The sequence below is a fragment of the Caretta caretta genome, chromosome 7, assembly GCF_965140235.1.
Source record: "Caretta caretta isolate rCarCar2 chromosome 7, rCarCar1.hap1, whole genome shotgun sequence".
NCBI classification, from domain to species: Eukaryota; Metazoa; Chordata; order Testudines; family Cheloniidae; genus Caretta; species Caretta caretta.
This window is the reverse complement of record NC_134212.1, coordinates 33,696,220-33,723,547: the sequence shown is the minus strand read 5'-3', so window position 1 is coordinate 33,723,547 and position 27,328 is coordinate 33,696,220. Positions and strand designations below refer to the sequence as shown.

The window sequence follows — 27,328 nt, the reverse complement described above, 5'->3', positions numbered from 1 at the left end:
ATCTCCAGCCCAAGCCTGAACACCTGCACTGCTATATTTAGCCCTGTAGTTGACAGAGGCTCTGAGACTTGCTGCCGCAGGGTTTTTTGCGGTGTAGACATACCTTTCCTCTCTTCTCTGTCTTTACCACTGGCCACCCCTGCCAAATTGACACAACAGGATTGGAGTGAGGTGGGTCAGATTTTGCCACAAAATCGCCAGTTCAAGTCTGAGTGCATCCTTTGTGACAAATCAATGGATTTTCAGATGCTTGTGCTGTTGGCTACAGACAAATTCTGATTTGTCTTGAGATCTGAGCCAGCCAATATGGGAAGCTCTAAATACGCATCTGTGCAGCACCCATCACAATGGGCTCTAATCTCATTTGGGATCTGTGCAGCACCCAGGACAACAGGGCCCCGATCTTGGCTGGGGACTGTTGAGCACTCAGCACAATGGGGGCCTGATCTTGGTTAGATCTTTAGAATCTGAGAAGGCTGTGAGCTCTACACAGTTGCCTTTGAGAATGACAGCACCTTCTTCCTGCCTTGGATCTGAGTCCAATGTTGTACTATAGCTGTATTTCTCCCATTCTGCTAAGTTCGATGGGTCATTGAAAAACACAGATGATTTCCCCTTTGCATAGAATGATATGGGCAGACCTGCCGGGTCGTAAAAAAATATGTATTGATGGCTAAGGAAGAAACCACTGTGAGGCTTAATGCAAAGCAATTTGAGCACAACAAACACCTTTCCCTCTCCCTTGGAAAGACATGTGTATTTACCCTTTGATCTTTCAGTCCTAGTGTTCTTAGGCACTACAAGGTACAGCAATTTCCAGGAGCAGTGTGATATTGGAGACCTGCTGGTCCTTTACATTATAGTGGATGTTAAGGCCCAACGGACCATTCTTACTTCCTTATCTTGCCTGCTACACAGCACATGAGAGTTTCACCCAGCACATTTTCTCTGTGGCAGTTTTTTCAGGATGGTCTAACCCTGAGGGGTGCTGGATCCACACCTCAGTGTCTCTCAGGATCAATGAGAGCCCCACAAGAGCTAAAACTAACTCCTTTGTTCATTGTGACCAGTGAAAATTGCAGTAGGATGAGATGGCTCGTGAGCCTATCTGAGAAGAAGAACACTGCAGTGGAGAGGGTGCTAACATGAGACTCGGGAAACCCAGGTTCAAGTCCTTGCTCTGTCACAGATGCACTGGGTGACCTTGGCAAGTCACTTGGCCTCTCTGTGCCTTAGTTCTCCAGCTGTACAAAGGGAATAATAGCACTGCCCTGCCTCCTGGGGGATTGGAAAGATAAATAAAGTAAAAGTATGCTCAGGTGCTCAGACACTACAGTGGTGGGGGCCAGATACGCATCTTGGACAAATACAAAGGACCGAAGCTCAGCACACAGTTTCAGGCTAAACTGCTTTCTGCTATGGTGGCTCCTGATGAAGCGACTCCTATGTTTCGAGCATCCCTCCCAGGTGCAATTCACATCTGTGCAGCAGAGGCCCTGGTCAGCCCCATGTGGAAATATTTTTTCTTGTAAAGGATATGGAGACAGCAACTATCTTAGCAGGCTGATTGGGATACAGCTTCAGGCAGGGACACAGCGCAGCAGCCGGCGTGACTTCCAGCTCCCCGGTGAAGCCAGTTTCAGCCACTTCACGGGGAATCAGGAGGCTGATAGCCCTGCCCAGCACAGGGTGGATTTTGTCACAAAGGAAGTTAGCGCCACAGGACACCAAGCTGTCCACAACCCTATGTGGGACAGAAATAAACAAAAGGAAATAAGAACAGAGGCACTGCTGCAACAGATCAGACCGATGACCCATCTACTCTTGTATCTGGTCTCTACCCCTCACAGGCCAGGAGCAATGATCCAGCTGTTATTACTTATTTTACACTAATACCTGTAGTGCCAAGTGCTGTGTAGGTTCCTATACCAAGACACCTCATCACATTGGGTGCTGCACAGATCCTGACTGAGATTGGCAGGTTCTGTATAGTACCTGGCATAATAGGGCCCATATATCAGGTGGGATCTGTGCACTGCCCAGCAGAACTGGCTTCCAATCTAAGTTGGGGTGTGTACAGCACCCAGCACAAGGGGAGGCCCCAATCTCAGGCAGGGTCTGTGCAGCACCTGGCACAAGTGGGGGGGCCCGATTTCATTTGGGCCTCTGGAATGATACTGCAACACAAATAACTGCCATCTGAGCTACATCCTCTCTTAGGAAAATGGATTGCGACAGCAAGACACCTCCTGTCCCTACAGGCAGAACAGTGCACACTCCTTAAAAGGCACTTGCCCTATAATGTGACTCCAACCTGGCTGCTTTCACAGGATGTAGTGCTCCACTACAGTCCCTGCAGGCAGGGAGGCAACTGCTTCCCATACCTACACAGTTTGTCCAGAGCACGCAGAGCTCTGGATTGGGCACAGACGGGTCTGGAGCTCTGAGTATAAAACCACTGACACCCATGAGCCCTTAGATGTCAGCAGGCCTCACATGGGTAAAGCTAAACATGTGCAGCATTAAGAGCTTCCCGCAAGAAGCCATTCATAATCATAACAACAACTTTATTGAACTCATAAGCCAACGAACAATGCAACAGATGCTATTATTCATACATACCACTAGGTGGCAAACTTTATGTACTGTCAAAAGAAAAGGAGTACTTGTGGCACCTTAGAGACTCACCAATTTATTTGAGCATAAGCATCCGATGAAGTGAGCTGTAGCTCATGAAAGCTTATGCTCAAATAAATTGGTGAGTCTCTAAGGTGCCACAAAAAGAAAAGGAGTACTTGTGGCACCTTAGAGACTAACCAATTTATTTGAGCATGAGCTTTCGTGACTTTGTCCTTACCCATAACTATTTTACATTTGGGGACAATGTATACCTTCAGATCAGCAGCACTGCTATGGGTACCCGCATGGCCCCACATTATGCCAACATTTTTATGGCTGATTTAGAACAACGCTTCCTCAGCTCTCGTCCCCTAAAGCCCCTACTCTACTTGCGCTATATTGATGACATCTTCATCATCTGGACCCATGGAAAAGAAGCCCTTGAGGAATTCCACCATGATTTCAACAACTTCCATCCCACCATCAACCTCAGCCTGGTCCAGTCCACACAAGAGATCCACTTCCTGGACACTACAGTGCTAATAAACAATGGTCACATAAACACCACCCTATACCGGAAACCTACTGACCGCTATTCCTACCTACATGCCTCCAGCTTTCACCCTGACCACACCACACGATCCATCGTCTACAGCCAAGCTCTGCGATACAACCGCATTTGCTCCAACCCCTCAGACAGAGACAAACACCTACAAGATCTCTATCAAGCATTCTTACAACTACAATACCCACCTGCGGAAGTGAAGAAACAGATTGATAGAGCCAGAAGAGTTCCCAGAAGTTACCTACTACAGGACAGGCCTAACAAAGAAAATAACAGAACGCCACTACCTGTCACCTTCAGCCCCCAACTAAAACCCCTCCAACGCATTATTAAGGATCTACAACCTATCCTAAAGGATGACCCAACACTCTCACAAATCTTGGGAGACAGGCCAGTCCTTGCCTACAGACAGCCCCGCAACCTGAAGCAAATACTCACCAACAACCACATACCACACAACAGAACCACTAACCCAGGAACTTATCCTTGCAACAAAGCCCGTTGCCAACTGTGCCCACATATCTATTCAGGGGACACCATCACAGGGCCTAATAACATCAGCCACACTATCAGCACATCCACCAATGTGATATATGCCATCATGTGCCAGCAATGCCCCTCTGCCATTTACATTGGTCAAACTGGACAGTCTCTACGTAAAAGAATAAATGGACACAAATCAGATGTCAAGAATTATAACATTCATAAACCAGTCGGAGAACACTTCAATCTCTGTGGTCACGCAATCACAGACATGAAGGTCGCTATCTTAAAACAAAAAAACTTCAAATCCAGACTCCAGCGAGAAACTGCTGAATTGGAATTCATTTGCAAATTGGATACTATTAATTTAGGCTTAAATAGAGACTGGGAGTGGCTAAGTCATTATGCAAGGTAGCCGATTTCCCCTTGTTTTTTCCTCCCCCCCCCCCCCAGACGTTCTGGTTAAACTTGGATTTAAACTTGGAGAGTGGTCAGTTTGGATGAGCTATTGCCAGCAGGAGAGTGAGTTTGTGTGTGTGTGTGTGTCCCCAGGAAAAAAAAGAAAAAAAAAAAAAGGGGTGGGGGTGGGGTGAGAAAGCCTGGATTTGTGCTGGACATGGCCCACTTTGATTACCATGCACATTGTAGGGAGAGTGGTCACTTTGGATGAGCTATTACCAGCAGGAGAGTGAGTTTGTGTGTGTATGGGGGTGGGTGGGGTGAGAAAACCTGGATTTGTGCTGGAAATGGCCCACCTTGATTATCATGCACATTGTGTAGAGAGTTGTCACTTTGGATGGGCTATTACCAGCAGGAGAGTGAGTTTGTGTGTGTGTGGGGGGTGGAGGGTGAGAAAACCTGGATTTGTGCTAGAAATGGCCCAACTTGATGATCACTTTAGATAAGCTATTACCAGCAGGACAGTGGGGTGGGAGGAGGTATTGTTTTATGATCTCTGTGTGTATATAAAGTCTGCTGCAGTTTCCACGGTATGCATCCGATGAAGTGAGCTGTAGCTCACGAAAGCTCATGCTCAAATAAATTGGTTAGTCTCTAAGGTGCCACAAGTACTCCTTTTCTTTTTGCGAATACAGACTAACACGGCTGTTACTCTGAAACCTGTCATTAAGGTGCCACAAGTACTCCTTTTCTTTTTGCGAATACAGACTAACATGGCTGCTACTCAGAAACCTGTCTTTATGTACTCTGACAGGGTCGGGCCAGATGGCTATAGGAGAGTAATTTTTTTTTCCCCAACCAAACCAGGTTTTTATTGTATACCTGCCACATTCAACTACAAAGACCAGAACCAGTCCAGAATGGCAAAGCTCAGGGCTACCACCTGTACAGATGAGACCTTCATTCTTAAGATGGAAAACTCTTGGAGACAGCTAGTAGAAGGCAGATATATAAGCCCCAGGCTAAGTAGGTCCCTTTTCCCTGAGTAAAGTAACAGGGAAGGTTCCAGAACAATCAGGAACTTTCTGGAGACAATTAAGACAGGCTGATTAGAACACCTGCAGCCAATCAAGAAGCTACTAGAATCAATTAAGGCAGGCTAATCAGGGCACCTGGGTTTTAAAAAGGAGCTCACTTCAGTTTGTGGTGTGCGTGTGAGGAGCTGGGAGCAAGAGGCACTAGGAGCTGAGAGTGAGAACGCGGACTGTTGGAGGACTGAGGTGTACAAGCATTATCAGACACCAGGAGGAAGGTCCTATGGTGAGGATAAAGAAGGTGTTGGGAGGAGGCCATGGGGAAGTAGCCCAGGAGTTGTAGCTGTCGCACAGCTGTTCCAGGAGGCACTCTAGACAGCTGCATTCCACAGGGCCCTGGGCTGGAACCCGGAGTAGAGGGCGGGCCCGGGTTCGCTCCAAATCCTCCCAACTCCTGGTCAGATATAGGAGGAGTCGACCTGGACTGTGAATTCAGAAAAACGGCAAGCTGAGGGCTGCCGTGAAGCTCTAAGGCGAGCAAATCTGCCAATAAGTGCAAGACCCACCAAGGTAGAGCAGGAACTTTGTCACAGTACAGTATGTACCAACTAGACATTAGCACTTGGTTGAAAAATTTTTGATGGAATCGTTTTCTGTCAAAATGCAGTTTAGCTGAAATCAAAATGTTTTGTGGCAGCATATCAATTTCAATGACATTTTTATGGGATTCTCGTTTTTTTCTAACAACACATTTCATTTTGATACAGTAAAAATGTATAATTTTGACTTTGTCATTTTGATTAATTTTGTTCCACTATTGTATTAAAATATTAAATATATTAAATTAATATTTTAAAATAATAAAAAAGTCTAAATGAAATTAATCAAAGTCAAAATGACATACCTTATCAGAATGAAACATTCTGACATTATAAAATGATGCAATTTGACATGATCCAAACAGAACTTGCTGATGGTCCTGAATCAGAAGTTTTCGTTCATGGGAAGTTATAACATTTTGGCTTCTCATCTGGATTTGGAATGAGTCGTGTGTGTGCTGTCCCCCCCCCGACCCCCCCGAAATGTCAGCATTTCCAGTGGAACAAAAATTCTGGGTTCTGACCAGGTCTCTTCCTGTGTGCACACACATATACATATTTCTTTTTATACACAACTTCTGTAACATGCATAAGTGTTTATAGGATGGGGCCCCAGCAGTCAGCAAAGCACTTAAGCAAGTGCTCAACTGTAAATCTGTGCCTAAATCCCATTGACCGCAATAGGACTTAAGCATATATTTAAGTACTTTGCTGAATTGGGGCCTTCCAAAGGAGTGCATTACCTTAGAAGCTGGCTAGATGGGGCTAAAGCATAATGGGTGTAGAATAAACAACGGTTACTAACCTTCCGTAACTGTTGTTCTTCGAAAGGTGTTGCACATGTCCATTCCACTGTAGGTGTGCGCGTGCCCAAAGCACAGTCACCAGAAATGTTTTCCCACAGTGTGGTACCCACTGGGGAGGCTCAAGCAACCTCTACTGCAGCGCGCTTATAGCACCGGTATAGCGTGCCCAGATGACCCCACTCCCCCTCAGTTACTTCGTTCCAGAAAACTCTGATGTAGAGGGGTAGGAGGGCGGGTCAGGGAATGGACACGTGCAACACAAAGATTCATAGATACTAAGGTCAGAAGGGACCATTATGATCATCTAGTCCGACCTCCTGCACAACACAGGCCACAGAATCTCAAAGAACAACAGTTACAGAAGGTTAGTAACCGTTTTTCCTTCTTCCAGTGATTGCACATATGTATTCCACTCTAGGTGACTCACAAGCAGTTGAATAGGTGGAGGGATCAGAGTTCATCGACACACTGATTGCAGAACAGTTCGACCAAATTTGGGATAATCTCTGCACTGTTGAATGACGGTGTAGTGGAAGGAGAATGTGTGCACCAGTAACCAGGTTGCTGCTTTACAAATGTAGTGAATAGGGATCTGCGCTAGGAATGCTGCTGAGGATGCTTGCAATCTTGTGGAATGAGCAGGTCAGGTTAGCTGGTGGCAAAACACCTGCTTGATTGTAATAAGTATGAATACATTAAGTGATCCATGACAAAATTGTCTATGAAGAGATTGGGAGACCTTCACCCTGTCAGCTACAGTTACGAACAGTTAGGTGGACTTTCAGAATGGTTTAATCCTGTATATGTAGAAAGCTAGGGCTCGTCTAACATCCAATGAGTGAAGGCACTGTTCATTCCTATTTGCATATGGCTTTGGGTAAAAGACAGGTAGGTAGATTGCTATGAATTGCAAAAACACTTCTGGGAGGAAACTGGGGTGAAGACATAAATGCATCTTATCTTTAAAGAAGACTGTGTACAGAAGCTCTGATATGAGGGCATGGAGCTCTGAGACCCTTCTGGCCAAAGTGATAGCCACTAAGAAAACTACTTTCCAGGCGAGGTATAATAAGGAGCATGTTGCCAAAGGTTCAAATGGTGGTCCCATAAGCTTTGAATAGACTACGTTCAGGTCTCAGGGAGGAATGGGCTCTCTTACTTGAGGGTATAATCTTTCTGTGCCTTTGAAGAATCAGATATACATGTCATTGGAAAAAAGGACTGGTTATCCACCCAAGCGTGGAAAACTGATATTGATGCAAGGTGAACCTTGATAGAGGATTGCTAAGTCTTGTTGTTTCAGGTGCAGTAGATATTCAAGTATTTCTTGTAAGGATGACTGCATGGTGAGACTCTGCATTGGAATGCCCAGAGAGAGAACCACTTCCACTTTGAAAGGTAAGTAGCCCTGGTGGAGGGCTTTCTATTACAGAACCTGACAAACTTGCTCTGAGCAAGTCTGCTCTCTGGGATTTAGACATGGAGCTTCCAAGCTGTTAGTTGAAGGGAGCTCAGGTTTAGGTGGAGCAGCCAACCGTGGTCCTGAGAGATCAGGTCAGGATGTAAAAGAAGCAGGATTGGAATAGACACTGAGAGGCCTAAGAGAACCAGTGTTGGTGGGGCCATGCTGGGGCTATCAGAACAACAAGGGCCTGGTCCCACTTGATCTTTAGCAGTACTCTGTGCACAAGAGGGATGGGGGGGAAGTGTAGAAAAGATGTCCCATGCATGGTAGCAGAAAGGCATCCATGATAGAACCCGGTTTGTGGCCTGGGAGGGAGCAGAATTGGTGATACTTCCTGTTGTACCTAGTTGCACATAGGTCTATCTGGGGAATCCCCCAATGCCGGAAAACATCTCTCGCCACATCCAGGCGAAGGGACCACTCGTGGTGACTGGCAAGAGACCTGCTGAGGTGATCTGCCAGCTTGTTTTTTGTTCCTGGAAGGTAATAGGGCTCAAGGTTGATTGAGTGGGCTGTGCAAAACTCCCCATAGCTGAGTCGCTTCTTGACAAAGGGAAGAGCGAGCTCCTCCTTGCCTGTTGAGATAAAACATGGTTACAGTTTTGTCTGTGAGAACAAACAAGTTTCTGCCCATAATGTGGAGCCGGAAGGCCTGACATGCTAGGCGAACCACTCTGAGTTCCCTGACATTGATGTGGAGCGAAAGTTCCTCCGGAGATCAAAGGCCTTGAGTTCTGAGGGGCCCCAGGTGAGATCCCCACCCTAGTGCTGATGCCTCTAAGACCAAATTGTCATTGACGGTTGAGAGGTGTCAAGGCTGAATCCCTACTCTGTCACTCTGAGTACAGAAGGTGGGGGCCTGCAAGGATTTTAAAAATTAATACTTGCCACTCCAGGCTGGTATTAAACTCCCAAGGTCACAGCTTCTCTCACCTTGGATGGGTAGATGCTGCCACCACCCAAGTGCAAAAACCCCTTTGGACTCAGGAAGGAACACTTGGGAATTCCTCCCTGTGGGGTACCCTCAAGCCCTTTCACCCCACTCCGGGGAAGAGCTGAGAAAGAAAACAAAGGAAATTAGCCTTGCTATCAGCTAATCAAACAACATGCACAAACTTCTTAGGACACCCAAAATCCAATTATGTTCTTAAAAAAGGTAAATTTTATTAAAAACAAAAAGGAAGAAAATACATCTGGAACTTAGGCTTTTGCTAGATTTTAAAAGAGCAATTCCAAAAATTAAGCACCCAAAATAGCTTTCTTGGGGGTTAAAGGTTACAAGCAAACAAAAGCATCTGGGGTTAGCACAGAGGAATCCACAAGCCTTAAAAAATAAACAGAAATAAACCTAATCGTGTCTATTTAAACATGCCCTGTCCAATGATTTCTTCTAGGTATGGAAGATTAATGTTTATACCTGGTTCAAGCCTTACACAGCATTCCTGCTTATAGCATTGCTACTCCCTTTCTCCTTCTCCAGAGAACAATAGACAAAGTGAAAGGTTCATTCCCAATTTTAAAAAGTTTTAACTTCCCATTGGCTCTTTTGGTCAGGTGACCATTTTTTCTTTTTTTTCTTTACCTGGGGGACTTTTTAACCCTTTACAGGTGAAGCAAGCATAGAACAGACCAAGAGGGATTTTACAGCTAACTGGCTGGCTGGGTGTCCATCAAAGGGAGCTACCCCCCGGCCCCATTTCATTTATCACAAGAGGGTATAAAGGGAACACCTGCACAAACAGTGAGTAGATCCAATCACCAACTAAGGAAGATAAGAACCCAAGCAGTTACTATGAGTACAGTGTCCAGATGGTGGAGGTTTGTTGAGTATACTGAGGCCAACCATGTCTGGAGGGGCCTGAGGTACAGCCTTGAGTGTTGTACCATGTAAGTGCTCAAGGCTATGTGACCTAAAAGCCTCATACAATTTCGGGCTGTTGTGATTAGATGACCCTTGAGGTGCGTTATCAGGGATCCGATTGACTGGAAACATCCCTCTAGGAGGTAAGCTCTGGCCTGAGTAGAGTCAAAAACCACCCCAATGAACTCTGTCCTCTGTGCCGGAGTGAGGGTAGATTTCTCTATATTTATCAGAAGGCCTAGGGCCTTGAATGTCGACTGGACGAGTCAAATGTCGGACATTACCTGAGCCCTTGACCGACCCTGGACTGACCCTCGACCAGCCAGTCATCTAGATAAGAGTAGACCTGCACCCCTAACTTCGTCAGGAAGGTTGCCACTACTGCCAGACATTTTGTGAACACCTGCGGAGCTGCAGACAGGCTGAATGGGATGACCATGAATAGATAGTGCGAGTGTTTCACTGCAAATCTGAGTTACCTTTTGTGTCCTTGGTATATTGAATTACGAAAATATAGTAGAACCTCAGAGTTATGAACACCAAAGTTATGAACTGACCAGTCAACCACACACCTCATTTGGAACCAGAAGTACGCAATTAGGCAGCAACAGAGACACACACAAAAAAGCAAATACAGTACGGTTCTGTGTTAAATGTAAACTACTAAAAAAAAAAGAGAGAGAGAAAGCAGCATTTTAATTCTGCATAGTAAAGTTTCAAAGTTGTATTAAGTCAACATTCAATTGTAAACTTTTGAAAGAACAACCATAACATTTTGTTCACAGTTACAAATATTTCAGACTTATGAACAACCTCCATTCCCGGGGTGTTCATAACTCTGAGGTTCTACTGTAGGCGTCTCTTAAACCAAGGGCAGCGTACCAATCCCCGGGATCCAGGGAAGGGATAATGGATGCCAGGGTGACCATGTCGAACTTTATTCTCTTGAGATAGTTGTTGAGCTGTTGTTGATGCAGGTCTAAAATTCATCTGAGACCTCCCTTGGCTTTTAGGATTAGGAAATAATGGGAGTAGAACCCCTTCCCTCTTAAATTCAGTGGAACCTTTTCCACAGCTTCCACCTGAAGGAGAGATTGAACCTCCTGGGCCAGAAGTTCTTCCTGAGAGGGGTCCCTGAAGAGGGACGGGGAGGGAAGGTGGGAAGGAAGAGTAGAAATAAACTGGAGGGTTTATCCCACATTCACTGTGCTAAACACCCAACGGTCCGTGGTGATACAGGACCATGCACTGAAGAAGTGGGAAAGACAGTTTGTAAACAAAGGAGAAACAGGGTCTGGCATCACGGGAACTGGTATGGCATCCTCGAGCATCCTGCCAAAACACCTGCTTAGAACCCCCTGGATGTCTGGGTGAGGCTGGCATTGACGTTGAGGTAGAAACGGGTAGTCTAACCCCTGCTTCTTTTCCTCTGCAGATTCTGACAGGCAGCCAGGGCAGAGTACTGGATGGCTGTTGGGGCCTGTAGTGCTTCCTTGAAGGCACTGTTGTGTACAATCCAAGGGACTTAAGGGATACCCTGGAGTCTTTTAACCCATGAAGCTTTGCATCAGTCTGTTCTGAAAAGAGCAAAGCTCCTTTAAAAGGTAGGTCCTGAAGGATTTGCTGGACCTCCTGCAGGAGTCCTGAGGACTGTAGCCACGAACTTCTGGACATGGCCACTGCCAAAGTCATGAACCTGGCTGCTGAGTCAGCCACATCCAAAGCAGCTTGCAACAAGATCCTTGCCACTGATTTTCCTTCATCCACCAGCGAGGAGAACTCATACCTAGCCTCTTGAGGGAGCTAGTCCTTGAACTTCTGCATGGAGTCCCACATATTAAAATCAAATCTGCCCAGCAGCACCTCCTGGTTTGCAAATCTGTGTTGTAACCCCGCAGCAGAATACATTTTCCTACCAAATCCATTGATTTTGGGGTTGTACCCTGATGACTCTGTCTTTCTCTCTCATTGGCAGCAGATACCACTGGGGATCCAGGGGTGGGGAGCAATGGGCATACAGGAACTCATAACCCTGTGCAGGAACAGGGTTCAGCCCTTTTAGATGTGGAGGGAAGGGATGTGCGGGTCTACCACAAGGGCTTAACAGGGTCCATAATGGCCTCATTGAGAGGCAAGGCTACTTTTGAAGGGCCCACAGCAGTTAAAATATTAAGTAGGCTTTGTGAGGACACTTTCACTACCTTCACATGTATGCCCAGATTTAAGGCCACCCTCTTTAGCAACTTTTGATGAGATTTATAGTCACTGGGGGGAGGGGGAGGTAACGCCCCCTCCTGAGACTGCCTCATCATGGGAGGAGGTGGAGGCCAGCACTGGCTGTGCAAGCACTTCCTCCCTTTCTGCCTCTGTAGGATCCTGCTGTGCTGGGTCTTGCAGTACAAGAACGGGCTCAGTTCCAGAGTCCAGGCTGGGTGCTGGCTGATGGGATGATGCCGCCCCCCTTTCCAAGGCCACTGAATAGGAGCTCCTGGAATAAGCCCTGGAAACTGGGGGAAAACCCCACATGTTCCAAAAGGGCCACAGGACTGGTGTAGGTCCCCAATGACCTCCTGGGCACGTACTCGATGGTACTCTCTGCCCATGTCCATGGAAGGGTAGAAATGCCTGAGGGAGTAGCGGGAACGACTCCTAGGACGGGAGGAGTGAGACTCCACCTCCAACTCAAATGACAATGAATCTTTGTCCGGTGACCATGGTGGTGCAGTTCCCACCACTGGCAGAGACTGCTGTTGAGGTGGAGGTGTCCACACTGAAGCAAGCATAGCCAGTTTCCCTTTTGATGGCACCCAAAGGCATGGAACCGAACAATGACCAGAACCAATGGCTTCCTTCCTGACGGCTGGTACTGATAACACCAACTCTTGTACTGCTGGTGATACTGGTACCGACGGCGAGAGAAAGTCTCTGGCAGCAGCCAACGCCTCCAGCGTCGTTGGTACCAAGCTGTGCTGCAGATGTAGATGGCTCATCTGGTACCGGACTCAATGGTGTCTGCGTAGTGCTGGAATTAATGGTGCCGACTTCTGTGGTACCAAGACAGAAGAGTGCCCTGGTTTAGGTTGCACTCTACTCTGATCCCCATGTCTGGCCGTCTTTGGTGACGGGGATTGTTCCCTCTTGGCTGACTGTTTCTTGTGCCTTTTCCTAGGTGCTGGGGATGGTGCTCGGACTCCAGTATGGTAGGAGGAGCACTACTTACCTACATCGAGGCACTCAGCGCTGAGTCCGACTGGTCTGCCTCAGATGGAGGTCTCAGTGCCGCCTTCACGAACAAAAACTTCAGTTTGACCTCCTGGTCCTTCTTTGTGCAAGGCTTAAAGTCTCTGCAGATCTGGCAACAGTCCCCAACGTAAGCTTCTCCCAGGCACTTCAGGCAGCTTGAGTGCATGTCACTAAGGGGCATAGTCTTTTTACAGGAGACACAGGGCTTAAAGCCTGGTGGCGGAGGCATGTCATGGCACCGGGGAACAGACAAAAACTCTGCTAAGACACGAAGTTACAGAACTTCACTAAAACTGACTACAACTATGTACAGATACAATAAAAGAAGACCACTGAGAGAGCTTGCCGAAGCAAGGATAGCAGTTCCAGCAACTGTCACGGGCAGTAAGAAGGAACTGAGGGGGCACAGGGTTGGCTGGGTGCTTTATACCAGTGCTATAAGCATGTGGCTGCAGAGGGTGCTCGAGCCGCCCTGACGGGTATCACTGAGGGGAAAAAATTCCAGTGACTTTGCTTGGGACACACGCGTACCTCGAGTATAATGCACATAAGCAATCACTCAAAAAAAGACTAACATTCCTCTGTTCCCAGTGCTTTCGAACCCAGTACTTTTCCAGTGAGGTAACCTGGGCGTCTGTGAGGTTTTGTGCTTGCGGATTAAAGCACACAGCTCTCTAACTTCCACCCAGAGCTCAGGTTCATGCCCTTTGGTGTTGCTGGTTTACTTGCTAATTTAACCCTCTCTTTGCCTAATTCTGCCCATGGTGGAAACTCATTGATTTTAAAGGCAAGAGGGGGCCCATTCAATAATCAAGGCTGATCCCCTGCATCCCATGGGCCATCACTTGCAGCAGAGCTACAGAGTATCATATACAGCTGTGGTTCCCAAACTTTAACAACCTGTGAACCCCTTTCACTAAAATGTCAAGTCTCGTAAGCCCCCTCCTAAAAATGAATATTTCCAGGGATTTTCTCCTTTACCTGAGTATAAATTATAAAAGCAGTGATCTTAGAAATATAAAATTTGTTTTTATGACACGCTTATTATACACTATTTATTATTAATTATTATTTATCATTACAGTATTTTTATTACATTATGAAAACGGCAACACTCTTCCAAGATCTCACTTTCGTAGCTTGTATCACTTTGAATAAGCCTGTTATATGACAAGGGTCCTATGTTTCATCAAGGAGTATCAGATGTGAAACAGCATGAAGGTATTTAAGAAGCCAACTCAAAAAGTTCTTTCTACACAAGCATTCAGGTCTTGAGCAGTCCAGGCAAGCAACGCACATTACAACAAAGCTTAAACTTGTTCTTCATAATAATTTTAAAAACAATACTTGCTGCCTATTTAATTTAAAAAACAGCAAAAATTATCCACCTCCCTTTCCATTTCTTATAAGGAGTCTTGAAGTTTAAATCTCCTCAGTGTGATAGATATGCTTTCTTTGATCTGCTTAGCTCTTGGAAGTCCAGGGGCTCCAGGCTGCTGGCCCCATACTGCCCGGGGTCCCTAGAGACAGCTCTGTCCGCCATTAGGGAATTTTTTCTTGAGAACCCCCTGTAACATTTTGAGAACCCCCAGGGGTTCACAAACCCCAGTTTGGGAACCACGGATGTACAGAGATGCCTACTATGGATTTAAAGACTCCAAGCGATGGAGAATTCACCACACGGCAAGGCTATCTGTATGGTAACAGCAGCTCCCCTCCACTGTGCACCCAGAGAGGCCAGTGGAAAAGAACACAGCTTTGTTCCCTTTCTGGAGGCTTTGCTTCTCTCTAATGTATAATTTATTATTATTATTAATAATTTGTATTACTATAGCACCTAGGAGCCCCCATCATGGACCAGAATGGCATTGTGCTAGGTGCTGTATAAACACACAACAGAGATGGTCCATGTCCCAAAGAGTTCACAGTCTAAATACAGAAGGAATAATACTTCTTGTGTGTGTGTATCTTCACATTAGAAATTCAGGTCTCGTCTGAGGCAGTGTGGTCCAGTGGTGAGGGCACTGAACTGAGACTCAGGACACCTGGGTTCTGTTTCTAGCTCAGGCACTGCCTGCTGTATGACCATGGGCAGGTCTCTTCCCATCTCTGCCCTCTGCTTCTCCTCACACACTGTAAGCTCTATGTTCATGTGCAGTGCCAGGCATGACAGGGGCCCCAGTCTCAGTCAGGATCTGTGCAGCACCCAGCACAATGGGTGCCCCAATCTTGTTTGGGGTCTGTCCAGCACACTGTGTGATGGGGGTCCCCCTCTCGGCTGGGACCTCTAAGTGCTAATGTAATAATAACCATCTAACCTGTTTTTCCAGGAAGACTCTCTGGACAAAGGAAGAACTAGTCAGATGACGACACTAGAGATATGATCATTTACTCATTATTGATATTACGGCAGTACTGAGAGTCCAGTCAATAACTAGCATGTCAATCGACATAACACAGCACTTGCACTATTTGAAAGACTCAGAGGTCTGAAGGCCAGAAGGGCCTGTTCTGATAGTGCAGTCCGACCTCCTGCATGTCCTGGGTAACAGAAACCCACCCAGTGATTTATGCATCCAGCCCAGGTCTGGCGGCTGAGCTGTAGCAGAGCTTTCAGAAAGATGTTCAGTCTTGATGAAGAATCCACTCTGTCCCTAGGTCCGTCCCAATGATTAATTCCCCTCCCTGTTAAAAATGTGCATTCATTTCTAATCTGAATTTATCCAGCTTCAACTTCCAGCCATAGGAACTTGTTCTGCCTTTCTCTGTGAGGTCTGCTATCAGAAATCATCTCCCCAGGTTGGTTCTTATAGACTGTGACCAAGTCGTCTCTTACCTTATATAGTGTCTCTGGTCAGTAAGGAGCTTTATTCCATTCAGAACACATGTACTCTCTCTCTTCTCCCCACTAGAGAGCAGAAATTAACAAAACAGGATTTTAACCCAGTAAGCATCACTTCTAAGTATCACCAAATCATTTTTAAATAAGGCAACTCACTCAGCTCCTCCCATCCTTATTTTAGAAAGGGGACAAAGATGAGATAATTCTATTACAATGGCTGGTCTAGAAAAGGGAGAACAGGAGCTTCTGTTCTCTCTGTCTCCTGATGCAGGGACAAGGGGACTTTTGGTGAGAGTGAAAGGTGGGAGATTCAAAACCAATAAAAGGAAATCCTTTTTCACACCACGTGTTATCAGCCTATGGGATTTACTGCCATGGGGTGGCATTGCAGCTAAGAGCTGAGCACAAATCAAACAGGGATCAGATGCTTATAAAGATATCAAGAATATACCAAGTATGCATTGTAAGTGAGAAAGAATGCCTGCTTGCATTACAAAACTGTGGTTTTTCCAGATCTTTAGTCTGGGTGGACCCCACTCATGGTGCGTTCATGCAGGTGAGACACATATGCACCACGAGCGGGATATACACAGATGAAGACTTGAAAAAGGACAATAATTTTGGCAGGGATACTTAAACTTCCTCGCTCAGGGCTTAAGCCAATCTCTAACTATTAGAGATCAGGGTGAGTCTAGGCCTAGCTTAAATTTACAATTTAGGTCAACATAGATACATCATTCAGGGGTGCAAAAAATTTATCACCCTGAGCAATGTAGCTAAATCGACCTAACCCCTGGTGTAGACGCAGCTTGGGCAATAGAGGAATGCTTCCGTCATCCTAGCTACTATTGCTCTGGGAGGTGATGTTCCCATAGCAATGGAAAACCCCCTTCCATTGGTGTAGGCTGTGTCTACACTACGGGGCTATGCCAGCATAGCTACAGTGATGTAGTTATACCATTATAGTCTCTGTAGTGTAGACATGGCCCAGCTGTTTGGGGGCAGACTGTCCCACATGTGCTTACTGTGGGGTTCTTGCATATTCCCGAACATTGCCTTGCTAGTCCTGTCCACACGCAGTCACTATAGATACATTTTCCTCTGAAGCATTGGGTGTTGGGCACTGTTAGAGAGAGGATAGTAAACTAGATGGACCTAAGGCAGAGGTGGGCAAACTACAGCCCGCAGGCCATATCCGACCCGCGGGTCTGTCCTGCCTGGCCCTTGAGCTCCTGGCCGGGAAGGCTAGCCCCCAGTCCCTCCCCTGCTGTCCCCACTCCCTCATAGCCTCAGCGCGCTGTGCTGCCAGCTTTCTGGGCAGCAGCGCTGCAAGCTCCTGCCAGGCAGTGCAGTGGCATGGCTGGCTCCGGCCGGGTGGCACGGCTGCCAGTCCTGCTGCTCTGAGCGGCACGGTAAGGGAGCGGGGGGGTTGGATAAGGGGCAGGGAGTCCCGGGGGGGGGGGCAGTCAGGGGACAGGGAGCAGGGGGCAGTTGGATGGGGCGGAGGTTCTGGGGGTGGGGCAGTCAGGGGACGGGGAACAGGGGGGGTTGGATAAGCGTGGGAGTCCCAGGGGACCTGTAAGGGGGCGGGGGTGTGGATCATAGAAACATATAATATCAGGGTTGGAAGGGACCTCAGGAGGTCATCTAGTCCAACCCCCTGCTCAAAGCAGGACCAGTCCCCAACTAAATCATCCCAGCCAGGGCTTTGTCAAGCCTGATCTTGAAAACCTCTAAGGAAGGAGATTCCACCACCTCCCTAGGTAACCTATTCCAGTGCTTCACCACCCTCCTAGTGAAAAAGTTTTTCCTAATATCCAACCTAAACCTTCCCCACTGCAACCTGAGACCATTACTCCTTGTTCTGTCATCTGGTACCACTGAGAACTGTCTAGATCCATCCTCTTTGGAACCCCCCTTCAGGTAGTTGAAAGCAGCTATCAAATCCCCCCTCATTCTTCTCTTCTGCAGACTAAACAATCCCAGTTCCCTCAGCCTCTCCTCATAAGTCATGTGCTCCAGCCCCCTAGTCATTTTTGTTGCCCTTTGTTGGACTCTTTCCAATTTTTCCACATCCTTCTTGTAGTGTGGGGCCCAAAACTGGACACGGTACTCCAGATGAGGCCTCATCAATGTTGAATAGAGGGGAACGATCACGTTCCTCAATCTGCTGGCAGGGCCCCTACTTATACAGCCCAAAATGCCGTTAGCCTTCTTGGCAACAAGGGCACACTGTTGATTCATATCCAGCTTCTCGTCCACTGTAACCCTTAGGTCCTTTTCTGCAGAACTGCTGCCTAGCCATTTGGTCCCTAGTCTGTAGCAGTGCATGGGATTCTTCCATCCTAAATGCAGGACTCTGCACTTGTCCTTGTTGAACCTCATCAGATTTCTTTTGGCCCAATCCTCTAATTTGTCTAGGTCCCTTTGTATCCTATCCCTATCCTCCAGCGTATCTACCATTCCTCCCAGTTTCGTGTCATCTGCAAACTTGCTGAGGGTGCAGTCCATGCCATTCTCCAGATCATCAATGAAGATATTGAACAAAACCAGCCCCAGGTCCAACCCTTGGGGCACTCCGCTTGATACCGACTGCCAAATAGACATGGAGCCATTGATCACTACCCGTTGAGCCAGACGATCTAGCCAGCTTTCTATCCACCTTATAGTCCATTCATCCAGCCCATACATCTTTAACTTGCTGGCAAGAATACTGTGGGAGACCGTATCAAAAACTTTGCTAAAGTCAAGTAATAACACATCCACTGCTTTCTCCTCATCCACAGAGCCAGTTATCCTGTCATAGAAGGCAATTAGATTAGTCAGGCATGACTTGCCCTTGGTGAATCCATGCAGACTGTTCCTGATCACTTTTGTCTCCTCTAAGTGCTTCAGAATTGATTCCTCGAGGACCTACTCCATAATTTTTCCAGGGACTGAGGTGAGGCTGACTGGCCTGTAGTTCACTGGATCCTCCTTCTTTCCTTTTTCAAAGATGGGCACTTTCCAGTCTTCCGGGACCTCCCTGATCGCCATGAGTTTTCAAAGATAATGGCCAATGGCTCTAAATCACATCCGCCAACTCCTTTAGCACTCTCGGATGCAGCACATCCGGCCCCATGGACTTGTGCTCGTCCAGCTTTTCTAAATTGTCCCAAACCACTTCTTTCTCCACAGAGGGCTGGTCACCTCCTCCCCACGCTGTGCTGCCCAGTGCAGTAGTCTGGGAGCTGACCTTGTTCGAGAAGACAGAGGCAAAAAAAGCATTGAGTTCATTAGCTTTTTCCACATCCTCTATCACTAGGTTGCTTCCTTCATTCAGTAAGGGGCCCACACTTTTCTTGGCTTTTTCTTGTTGCTAACATACCTGAAGAAACCCTTCTTGTTACTCTTAACATCTCTTGCTAGCTGCAACTTCAAGTGTGATTTGGCCTTCCTGATTTCACTCCCGCATGCCTGAGCAATATTTGTATACTCCTCCCTGGTCATTTGTCCAATCTTCAACTTCTTGTAAGCTTCTTTTTTGTGTTTAAGATCAGCAAAGATTTCACTGTTAAGCCAAGCTGGTCACCTGCCATATTTACTATTCTTTCTACACATCGGGATGGTTTGTTCCCGCAACCTCAATAAGGATTCTTTAAAATACAGCCAGCTCTCTTGGACTCCTTTCCCCCCTCATGTTATTCTCCCAGGGGATCCTGCCCATCAGTTCCCTGAGGGAGTCAAAGTCTGCTTTTCTGAAGTCCAGGGTCCGTATTCTGCTGCTTTCCTTTCTTCCTTGTGTCAGGATCCTGAATTCGACCATCTCAGGATAGGATAGGGGTCGGGGCAGTCAGGGGATGGGGGGGGGGGGTTTGGATAGGGGGTGGGGTCCCGGGGGGGCGGTTAGGGGTAGGGGGTCCTGGGAGGGGGTGGTCAGGAGACAATGAGCAGGGGGTTGGATGGGTTGGAGGTTCTGAGGGGGGCAGTCAGGGGGCAGGAAGTGGCAGGAAGTGGGAGGAGGTGGACAGGAGGCAGGGGCCAGGCTGTTCGAGGAGGCCCAGCCTTCCCTACCCGGCCCTCCATAGTTTTGGAACCCCAATATGACCCTCAGGCCAAAAAGTTTGCCTACCCCTGACCTAAGGTCTGATCCAGTCTGGCAACGCCTAAGTTCCTATGAGTGCTGGCCTGTGTGAAGTGCCCAGGTAGCCCCGTCTCGTAAATACGCAACCACCTGTCACACGGGCATTCCAATCACTCACTTACTCACCAGTACGTTTCCGCAGACACAGCACCATTCACTTTCACACAGTAATGGAATCTGATCTGCAAATCAACAAGGAATCAGGAGAGTCAGGATGTCATGCTGGGCACTGCACAGATCCCAGCTGAAACTGGGGCCCTTCCGGGCTGGCCTCTGCACAGACTGCAACTGAGATCAGGGCCCCCATCATGCCGGGCACCACACAGACCCTGACTGAGATTAGGACCCCTGTCGTGTTGCCCACTGCTCTGCCCACTCACCTGACTGGCATGCTAAGCACAGACAAGGTTGGGTGTTCCCTAGCTGTGTGGGCTTCAGCAATATGAGTTGTCTACACAGGGAAGCAAAAACATTCCTCAGGCACCCTTGCTGCCCTGTGTGAGCATGCACTTCTTAGACCAGTGCCAAGCAGGGCCAGGCAGCCTATCGCATACCCGCCACTTCCCATTGCCTTCTTGCACCCAGGCCTCATGGAGAGGTTTATGAGTCTGCTACAGCCTTTTGGCACTAGGAACTGGATCCTTCAGCTCAAGAAGCTGTGGTTCAGATCCTGCTTGCAAATCTCAAAGCACAGGATTTAATTCCTGCTGCTGCCAGCCCAACTAGGGAAGGGCAAGAGATCTGTGTTTGAGGGAAGGAGAACCTAGGAGAGGGCTGGTGCCAGTCACAAAAACTGGGGTAAACACCTGTGCAAAAGAGAGGAGACTAGTGCAGAGGCCCAGTGGATAAGCTGGGGGTACTGTTGTCTGGGAAAAGGTAACGCCATAGAAGGGGATAATGATGGGCTATAATACAAGATCTTGTAGGAGGATTCATCCCGACAGAGTAATGAACAACAATTAAACCAGCTGAAATGACAAAGCCAAAGGGGTGTTGCCCAATAGATAGGCACTGGGGCAAGTTCTGTGGGAGTAATTGTGTAGGAGCTGATGGAGCTGTGCCAGGGAATGTACATTGGCCCAGGGATTACATGTATGCTGCAAGGAGTAATTAAAACAGGCCCTGATTGTTGAGTGGGGAGAAGGGAGCTACCTGTGCTCTGGGGCTGTGCAGCCCGGCCCCCGGAAGTTAAGAGTAACCCCAGGGCTGCTCTGCTTCCTGGAATACCCATTGTACAATGTGGTCCAGTCACATCCCCACTACCCTGGGGGGTTGGGCCGAAGGTGAACCCTCATGCCAGTCGGGAGGCCCTTTGCTCAGAGGGGACTTTCAGGGGAATGTCTCCCCCCAGGGCAGCGCAAAGGGGCCTTAGAGTCACTGAAAACCAGGTGCTGTTACCTTTGGGTGCACCATGCTGATCTTGTGCATGAACTGTTTTACTGCCAGACAGTCCGTCATCAGAACCCCAGGCCTTTCGTGGAGCTGAGAATAAAATAAAGAAGCTGCTTTTCCATGCCCTAAAATACAGCCGTGACTTTGACTGCTGCTTGCAAGGTTGCTGCAAAACCCCTAGGGACAGAAACAGGAGCACCTCACGGGAGAACAGAAATAAGTGGGACGTCATCATTGGCGGGCAAAATAAGCTTCCTAACTAATAATAGGGCTCAATTCTCCCTGTGTCTGAGCTCTGTGGGACCAGGCCGGCACTGAGTCAGGGAACCATAATCAGCAAATTGATCCAGAGTCAGCCCAGCCCCAGCATCAGTTAGAGCCACCAAGAGACAGATAGGTCTATCATATGCCAGTGGTTTGTCAGCATAATGCCACTCAGCTCCATGGTGTCTCTAGCCTGCTTCCGATGCCAGGGTTGGCTGGCATGGTGATGGCTTGGTTTATGCTGACAGAGTTATGGCCAGAATCCGTCCACCTCAACAGCACAAAGGGGCTGGATCAGGAACTAGAATCTGGCCCTTAGTCTTGAATTCAGTGTCTTCAAGAGCAACCAAGACTATGCTAGAAAGAGCCATGTACATGTGAGTGCCTGAAGTCGGGTACTCATGGCCTGATTTGTGTGCACCCACAACTCCCACCAATGACAGCAGAATGCCACAAGAAATCAGTCCGCTCTATTTATATTTAGGGACCTAAATAAATGGCCTAGATTCCAGAACTGCTGCGCTCCAGCGCCTTGGGACTTTGGAGCGATTGGTTGTAGGGTGTATTGTAGGGGTCCCAGTCCCCATCCTTCCTCCATTGTCACACAGTCATCAGCCTGAGATTACCTCTGCTAGAAAGTGATTATTTGCTTCAGGAAAGATGTTATTTGTACTACGGTAACACTTTGAGGGCCCAACTGAGATCGGCGGCTCATTACTTCAGGCCCTGAAGATAATCTCAACTGAGATCATTGTTGGGGTCTGTGTGGTGCCCAGCCCAACGGGGACCTCGATCTTGGTTGGGGTCTGTAGGTGTTACCTTAATACAAATACTTGGTTCATCTTTAATCTCTGGGGGCCCAATCCTGCAGGGTGTGGCATACTATCAAATTCCACTAGAGTCAAGCCAAGGGTATTCGGCGTCTCCCAGGAGGCGCTCAGCACCTAGCAAGGTCAGGCCCCAAGTTGGGTGCCATGTGATACTTGCAAGTCACTTTGAGAAATATGATCAGGTAAGCAGGAAAGTCAAACCTCGAAGGCCAGCTGGAGTGCGGTAGAATCCAGGGGTTCATGGCTACATCCACCTGCTGTCCAAGGCCTGGTCCAGGGCACAGAGAGCTCAGCCAGCATCCCATCCATTTCTGCATAAGGGAGAGATTCTGGGTCACATATGCCAGAACAAACTAGTTCAATCTGAAAATTCATGCTACTGAAACCAATTAAAAGCACTGGCTCCCATAGACGCAGAGTGGTGCTTTAGTGAGTACGGCACGAGCCAAGACTCCTGGGTTCCAGCTGTCACTGTCTTTCTGTGTGACTTTGGGCTTGCCCCTCTCAGTGCTTCTGTTTCCCCTCACACCCTGTGTCTGTTCAGCCTATGAGCTCTTTGGGACAGGGCCTTTCTCTCACTAGGAGTCTGTGCAGCACCCGCCCAATGGAGCCCCATTGTACTGGAAGTGCCACAGACACACAGTGACAGATGGTCCTTGCCTGGAAAAGCTTGCAAGCTAATTTGACACATGGCGGGTGGGGACACAGAGAGGGGAACAGACTGGCCCAGGGTCACACCGCAGGTTGGTAACAGAACCCAGGTGTCCTGATGCCCAATCTTGTGCCCTATGAACACCGAGATCTCACTGCAGATACATTAGGAATAGAGACGCTTTAGCTTCAGGGCACAAGCCAACCTCTAAAGTAGGGTTTCTCAACCCATGGGTCACAACACAAAACTGGGTCACCAGAACGCATCAAAGAGTTGCGGGGCTAGCTGGGCTCAGCTCCCCACGCTGATGCAAGCTGATGCACAGGATCACCACGCTGCTCAGGTTGGCCCAGCCACTCCTCCATTATGAGGATGGGGGAACCTGCTGGCCAGGCCAAATTTAAGTGAGTGGTGCTGCGATCCCAGGTGCCAGATTGCAATGCCATTCACACAAATTTGGGCTGGCCAGATGTGGGGCCAGACCAAATCTGAGCAGCACTGTGACCCTGGCGGTTACAAAGCCAAGAGGAGAAAGCTAAGTCCAGCCAGCCCTGTATGTCAGGAGCTGGGAGGGAGCAGCTGATGTCCTGTTCTCTGGTAAGTACCAGCCCCACTATGAACTCCCACCCTGCAGTTGGGCTACACCCCATCTTTCTTACTCCCTGTTCTGCCCATCAACCCAGATGTACCTCTCCCACACAGCAGGGCAAATCCTCATCTGTCATATCACTCATTCTGGCCCCCATCCCCCCAGATCTTCCCCCAGTGCACTACAAGCCCCTTCTGTCCCCAAATTCCCTACCCCTTTACCCTTGCATTCTATGCCCAGGCTCCCCAAAACCCCAACTTCTTCCTCACTACACCCCCAGGCTTCCCCATTTCACCTCCAGGCCCCCAAATTACCACACCCTCTTTCCCTCATGGGCTATGGGGAGGCAGTATGTGTTTGAGGTGGGGGGGGGTCTCAGCTCACTGCCCCTCCTGCCTAGTTGCCAGTGAGGGCATCTTGGAAGGTGTCTGGGTCATGACAGGCCACAAAGTTTTACAAATGGGTCCTGAGCAGTTGAGAACCAGTACTCTAGGTGATTAAACTTTCCCTATGGACAGGTGACTCCAGAACAGCGCATTTTGCGGTTCCTCACACCATACCCTGAAGCATGTGGTAGGGGGCCACAGAGACATAAAACCGAAACGACGTTGGTCTGATCCAATCTGGCAGTCCCATTGTCCCTTCTGTAATGCTCCCATTGAGTGCGAAAAGCCATGATTTCACCAGCAAGCAAGGGGTTAATTCCCACCGAGGGCTCTTGATTTAGCCAAACAAGATCCAATGGCTGCGCGTTGCAGTCAGCAGAACTCAGAGTACAAAGAAGGAACATATTTTAACAGGGAGGAGGATCAGCCGCTAGAACAGCTTCCCCAGGATCCGCCACAGGTCTATGGAAACAGATTTGAGGGTTTGTTTGTTTTTACCTGTCCAGATCTGTTCATTGAGGCGTTTAGAGCAAAAATTCCCTGCTGCAGCAACTGTAGGAAGAAAATACAAGGCAAGCGTTAAACCCAAAGGAACAACACAGACACCGCAGAGTCCTCATTATGTTTCACTCTACTCACTAGTGGTCGTGCACCGGAGCTGGCTTGCGCCACGCGTAGAATCACTCAGATCAATGGAAACCAGCACTATCCCTTCCAGGGCTAATCCTTTCAGCTGCCTTTCTTCCTCACTCTTAAGGCAAATGATGAGATATTCTAAAATCTGAAATGGTAGGGACTGTGAGAAAGTGATTGGCCCCTCTGGGAAAGCACGAGAACAGCAAAGCAAAAACGCCCGTTGAGATGCTGAGTCAGAGCTGCTGAACATAGGGACATAGGGCTGGCAGATGTGGCATACTGAAAACCGTGTTAAAATTGTCCTTTATCACTTTAAACTTTTAGGGGGGTTCCTGGTCTTGCTTCCAGACAAGGGACTCTGTAGGGAAGCATATGATCTGGGCCTAATGCAAACTGAGGGCATGGCTACATTTGCAGATGTAGAGCGCTTTGAGTTAAACCAGCCTTCGTAGAGCGCAGTAAGGAAAGCGCTGCAGTCTGTCCACAATGACAGCTACAAGCGCACTGGCGTGGCCACATTAGCAGCTCTTACAACAGCCACAGAGAGCAGTGCATTGTGGCAGCTATCCCAGCATGCAAGTGGCTGCAACATGCTTTTCAAATGGGGGGCTGGGGTGGGGTGGAGTGTGACAGGGAGTGTGTTATGTGTATGTGGGGGGAAAGAGAGTGGGTTTTTGGGGGGCTGAGAGCATATCAGCATGCTGTCTTGTAAGTTCAGACAACAGCAGACCCCCCTCCCCCTGCCTCTCTCTCTCACACACAGCATTCCACAATAGTGGTTGCTTTGTCTCAAAGATAAGCGCAGGCTGTCAGAAACAGAGCTTTCAACGGCGCATTCCTGCAGCGATTCCAAAACAATGAGAAGAGTGGCCACTTGACTTATGGGGATTATAGGACGTTTCCGGAGGCTGATCAGAGCGCAGTAATGCAACACCTCGTTCACACTGACACCCAGGTGTTTCAGCCAAGGTGTTTCAGCCAAGGTACAACAAGCATTAATCTTCTCGCTGAGGTGGAGTACCAGGAATGCTGTAGCCGTGGAGTCAGAGTGCTCTACATGCCTTGCCAGTGTGGATGGGTAGTGAGCTAGGGCACCTGGGGCTGTTTTAATGACCTCTAACTCGCAAGTGTAGCCAAGCCCTAAGAAATAGCGTAGTGTGATGCAACCTTCCAGCAAGAGTATTTATGGTTGTGACTAACTTCCCTGTGTGTATGCCAGAAACATAACAGCAGGGAGCTCCTGGGTTACTGAGTCCAGTCCCTGCAGGCAACTCCGTCCCAGAATCCATGTTAGAACTAGGTGGTTGGTCCCACTTCTCCTGTTAGAAGGCTGTTCCAGACCCTCACTCCTCTGACGGTTAGAAACCTTCTCTTTTCCAGCCAACATTGATTCCTGACCAGTTTATCTCCATTTGTTCTTGTGCTAATGCTGTCCTTGAGCTTCAGCAGCTCTTCTCCCTCCCTGGGCCCCGCCCACCAATGTATTCAGAGAGAGCAATCAGATCCCCTTTCAGCCTTTGTTTTGCCAGGCTAGAAAAACCAGCTCTTAAGTTTCCGCTCGTAAGACAGGCTCTCCGTTCCTCTGATCCATGCGGAGTTGAGTGACCATTGCTATAAGTCTCACTGTAGCACCTCCAGGCCCCAGTGGAGAGCAGAGCCCAGTTGTGCTAGGCACTGTACAAACACATACTAAGGTCCTGCCTGCACACAAAAGTTGCCCTGCTTTAACTCTCTTGGTCTGGTTAAAGCATTACAACCTGCCTAGTGTGGATGCAGCCAGCCAGGGTAAATGTGTTTATACCAAGATAGTTCACAAGGGAAATAAGCTATAACGAGATAAAGCACCTTTATCCCAATATAACTGCATTGCAGTAGGGGCTGTCCTAGTATAATTATACTGGTAAAAAAGCCCATTCCTGACCAAAATAATTATACTGATACAATAAATGTATGTGTGGAGCAGGCCTACAGGCCAAGCCTCCAAGCGCTCAGTCTAAATAGACACAGGGTGGGAGGGGAAATAGGGACACCAAGAGGGGAATGAACTTGGCCAAAGTCAGTGGCAGAGCCATAGAACCCAGAAGTCCTGACTCCCAGCCTTCCCCTGCTCTAACCCACTAGACCCCATTCCTCACCCAGAGCCTGGCCTAGAAGCCAGGAGTCCTGGCTGCCAGTCTGTGCCCTAGCCAGAGGGCCATGCTGCCTTCTGCTATTGACTTTCAACATCTTATTCCTTCACAAACATGTCCTGTTCCCTTTCTATGCTAGGGCCACGCGTAGGGTTGTAAACCCCTTGGGGCAGGGACTGAGCCATGCACTGCCTGTGGCATTACAGACCAATGCTGCATGCCCATAATCCTGTAGATGGGCTGGGAAATCAGTCACACACCAAGAAAAGGAGTACTTGTGGCACCTTAGAGACTAACCAATTTATTTGAGCATAAGCTTTCGTGAGCTACAGCTCACAGATGAAGTGAGCTGTAGCTCACGAAAGCTTATGCTCAAATAAATTGGTTAGTCTCTATGGTGCCACAAGTACT

General features: G+C 48.2%; 1 protein-coding gene and 1 long non-coding RNA gene across 2 annotated transcripts in view; one reads left to right on the top strand and one right to left on the bottom strand.

Annotated features, from left to right (window-relative positions):
• TOP6BL (TOP6B like initiator of meiotic double strand breaks) overlaps positions 1-27,328 on the bottom strand; it is a 57,799-nt gene that overhangs the window by 24,105 nt on the left and 6,366 nt on the right. Inside the window, exons 2-9 of the mRNA XM_048857367.2 lie at positions 24,792-24,933; positions 24,651-24,704; positions 22,727-22,836; positions 21,438-21,521; positions 20,166-20,221; positions 15,911-15,982; positions 1,540-1,744; positions 516-663 (exon numbers count right to left, since the gene is read on the bottom strand). Of these exons, the coding sequence (XP_048713324.2) occupies positions 516-663; positions 1,540-1,744; positions 15,911-15,982; positions 20,166-20,221; positions 21,438-21,521; positions 22,727-22,836; positions 24,651-24,704; positions 24,792-24,933 (871 nt within the window). The remainder of the gene's footprint in view (positions 1-515; positions 664-1,539; positions 1,745-15,910; positions 15,983-20,165; positions 20,222-21,437; positions 21,522-22,726; positions 22,837-24,650; positions 24,705-24,791; positions 24,934-27,328) is intronic.
• On the top strand, positions 6,588-11,699 carry LOC142072872 (uncharacterized). Its single transcript, XR_012669476.1, has 3 exons — positions 6,588-6,869; positions 7,809-7,903; positions 11,267-11,699. It is a non-coding gene; the product is annotated as an uncharacterized LOC142072872 (long non-coding RNA).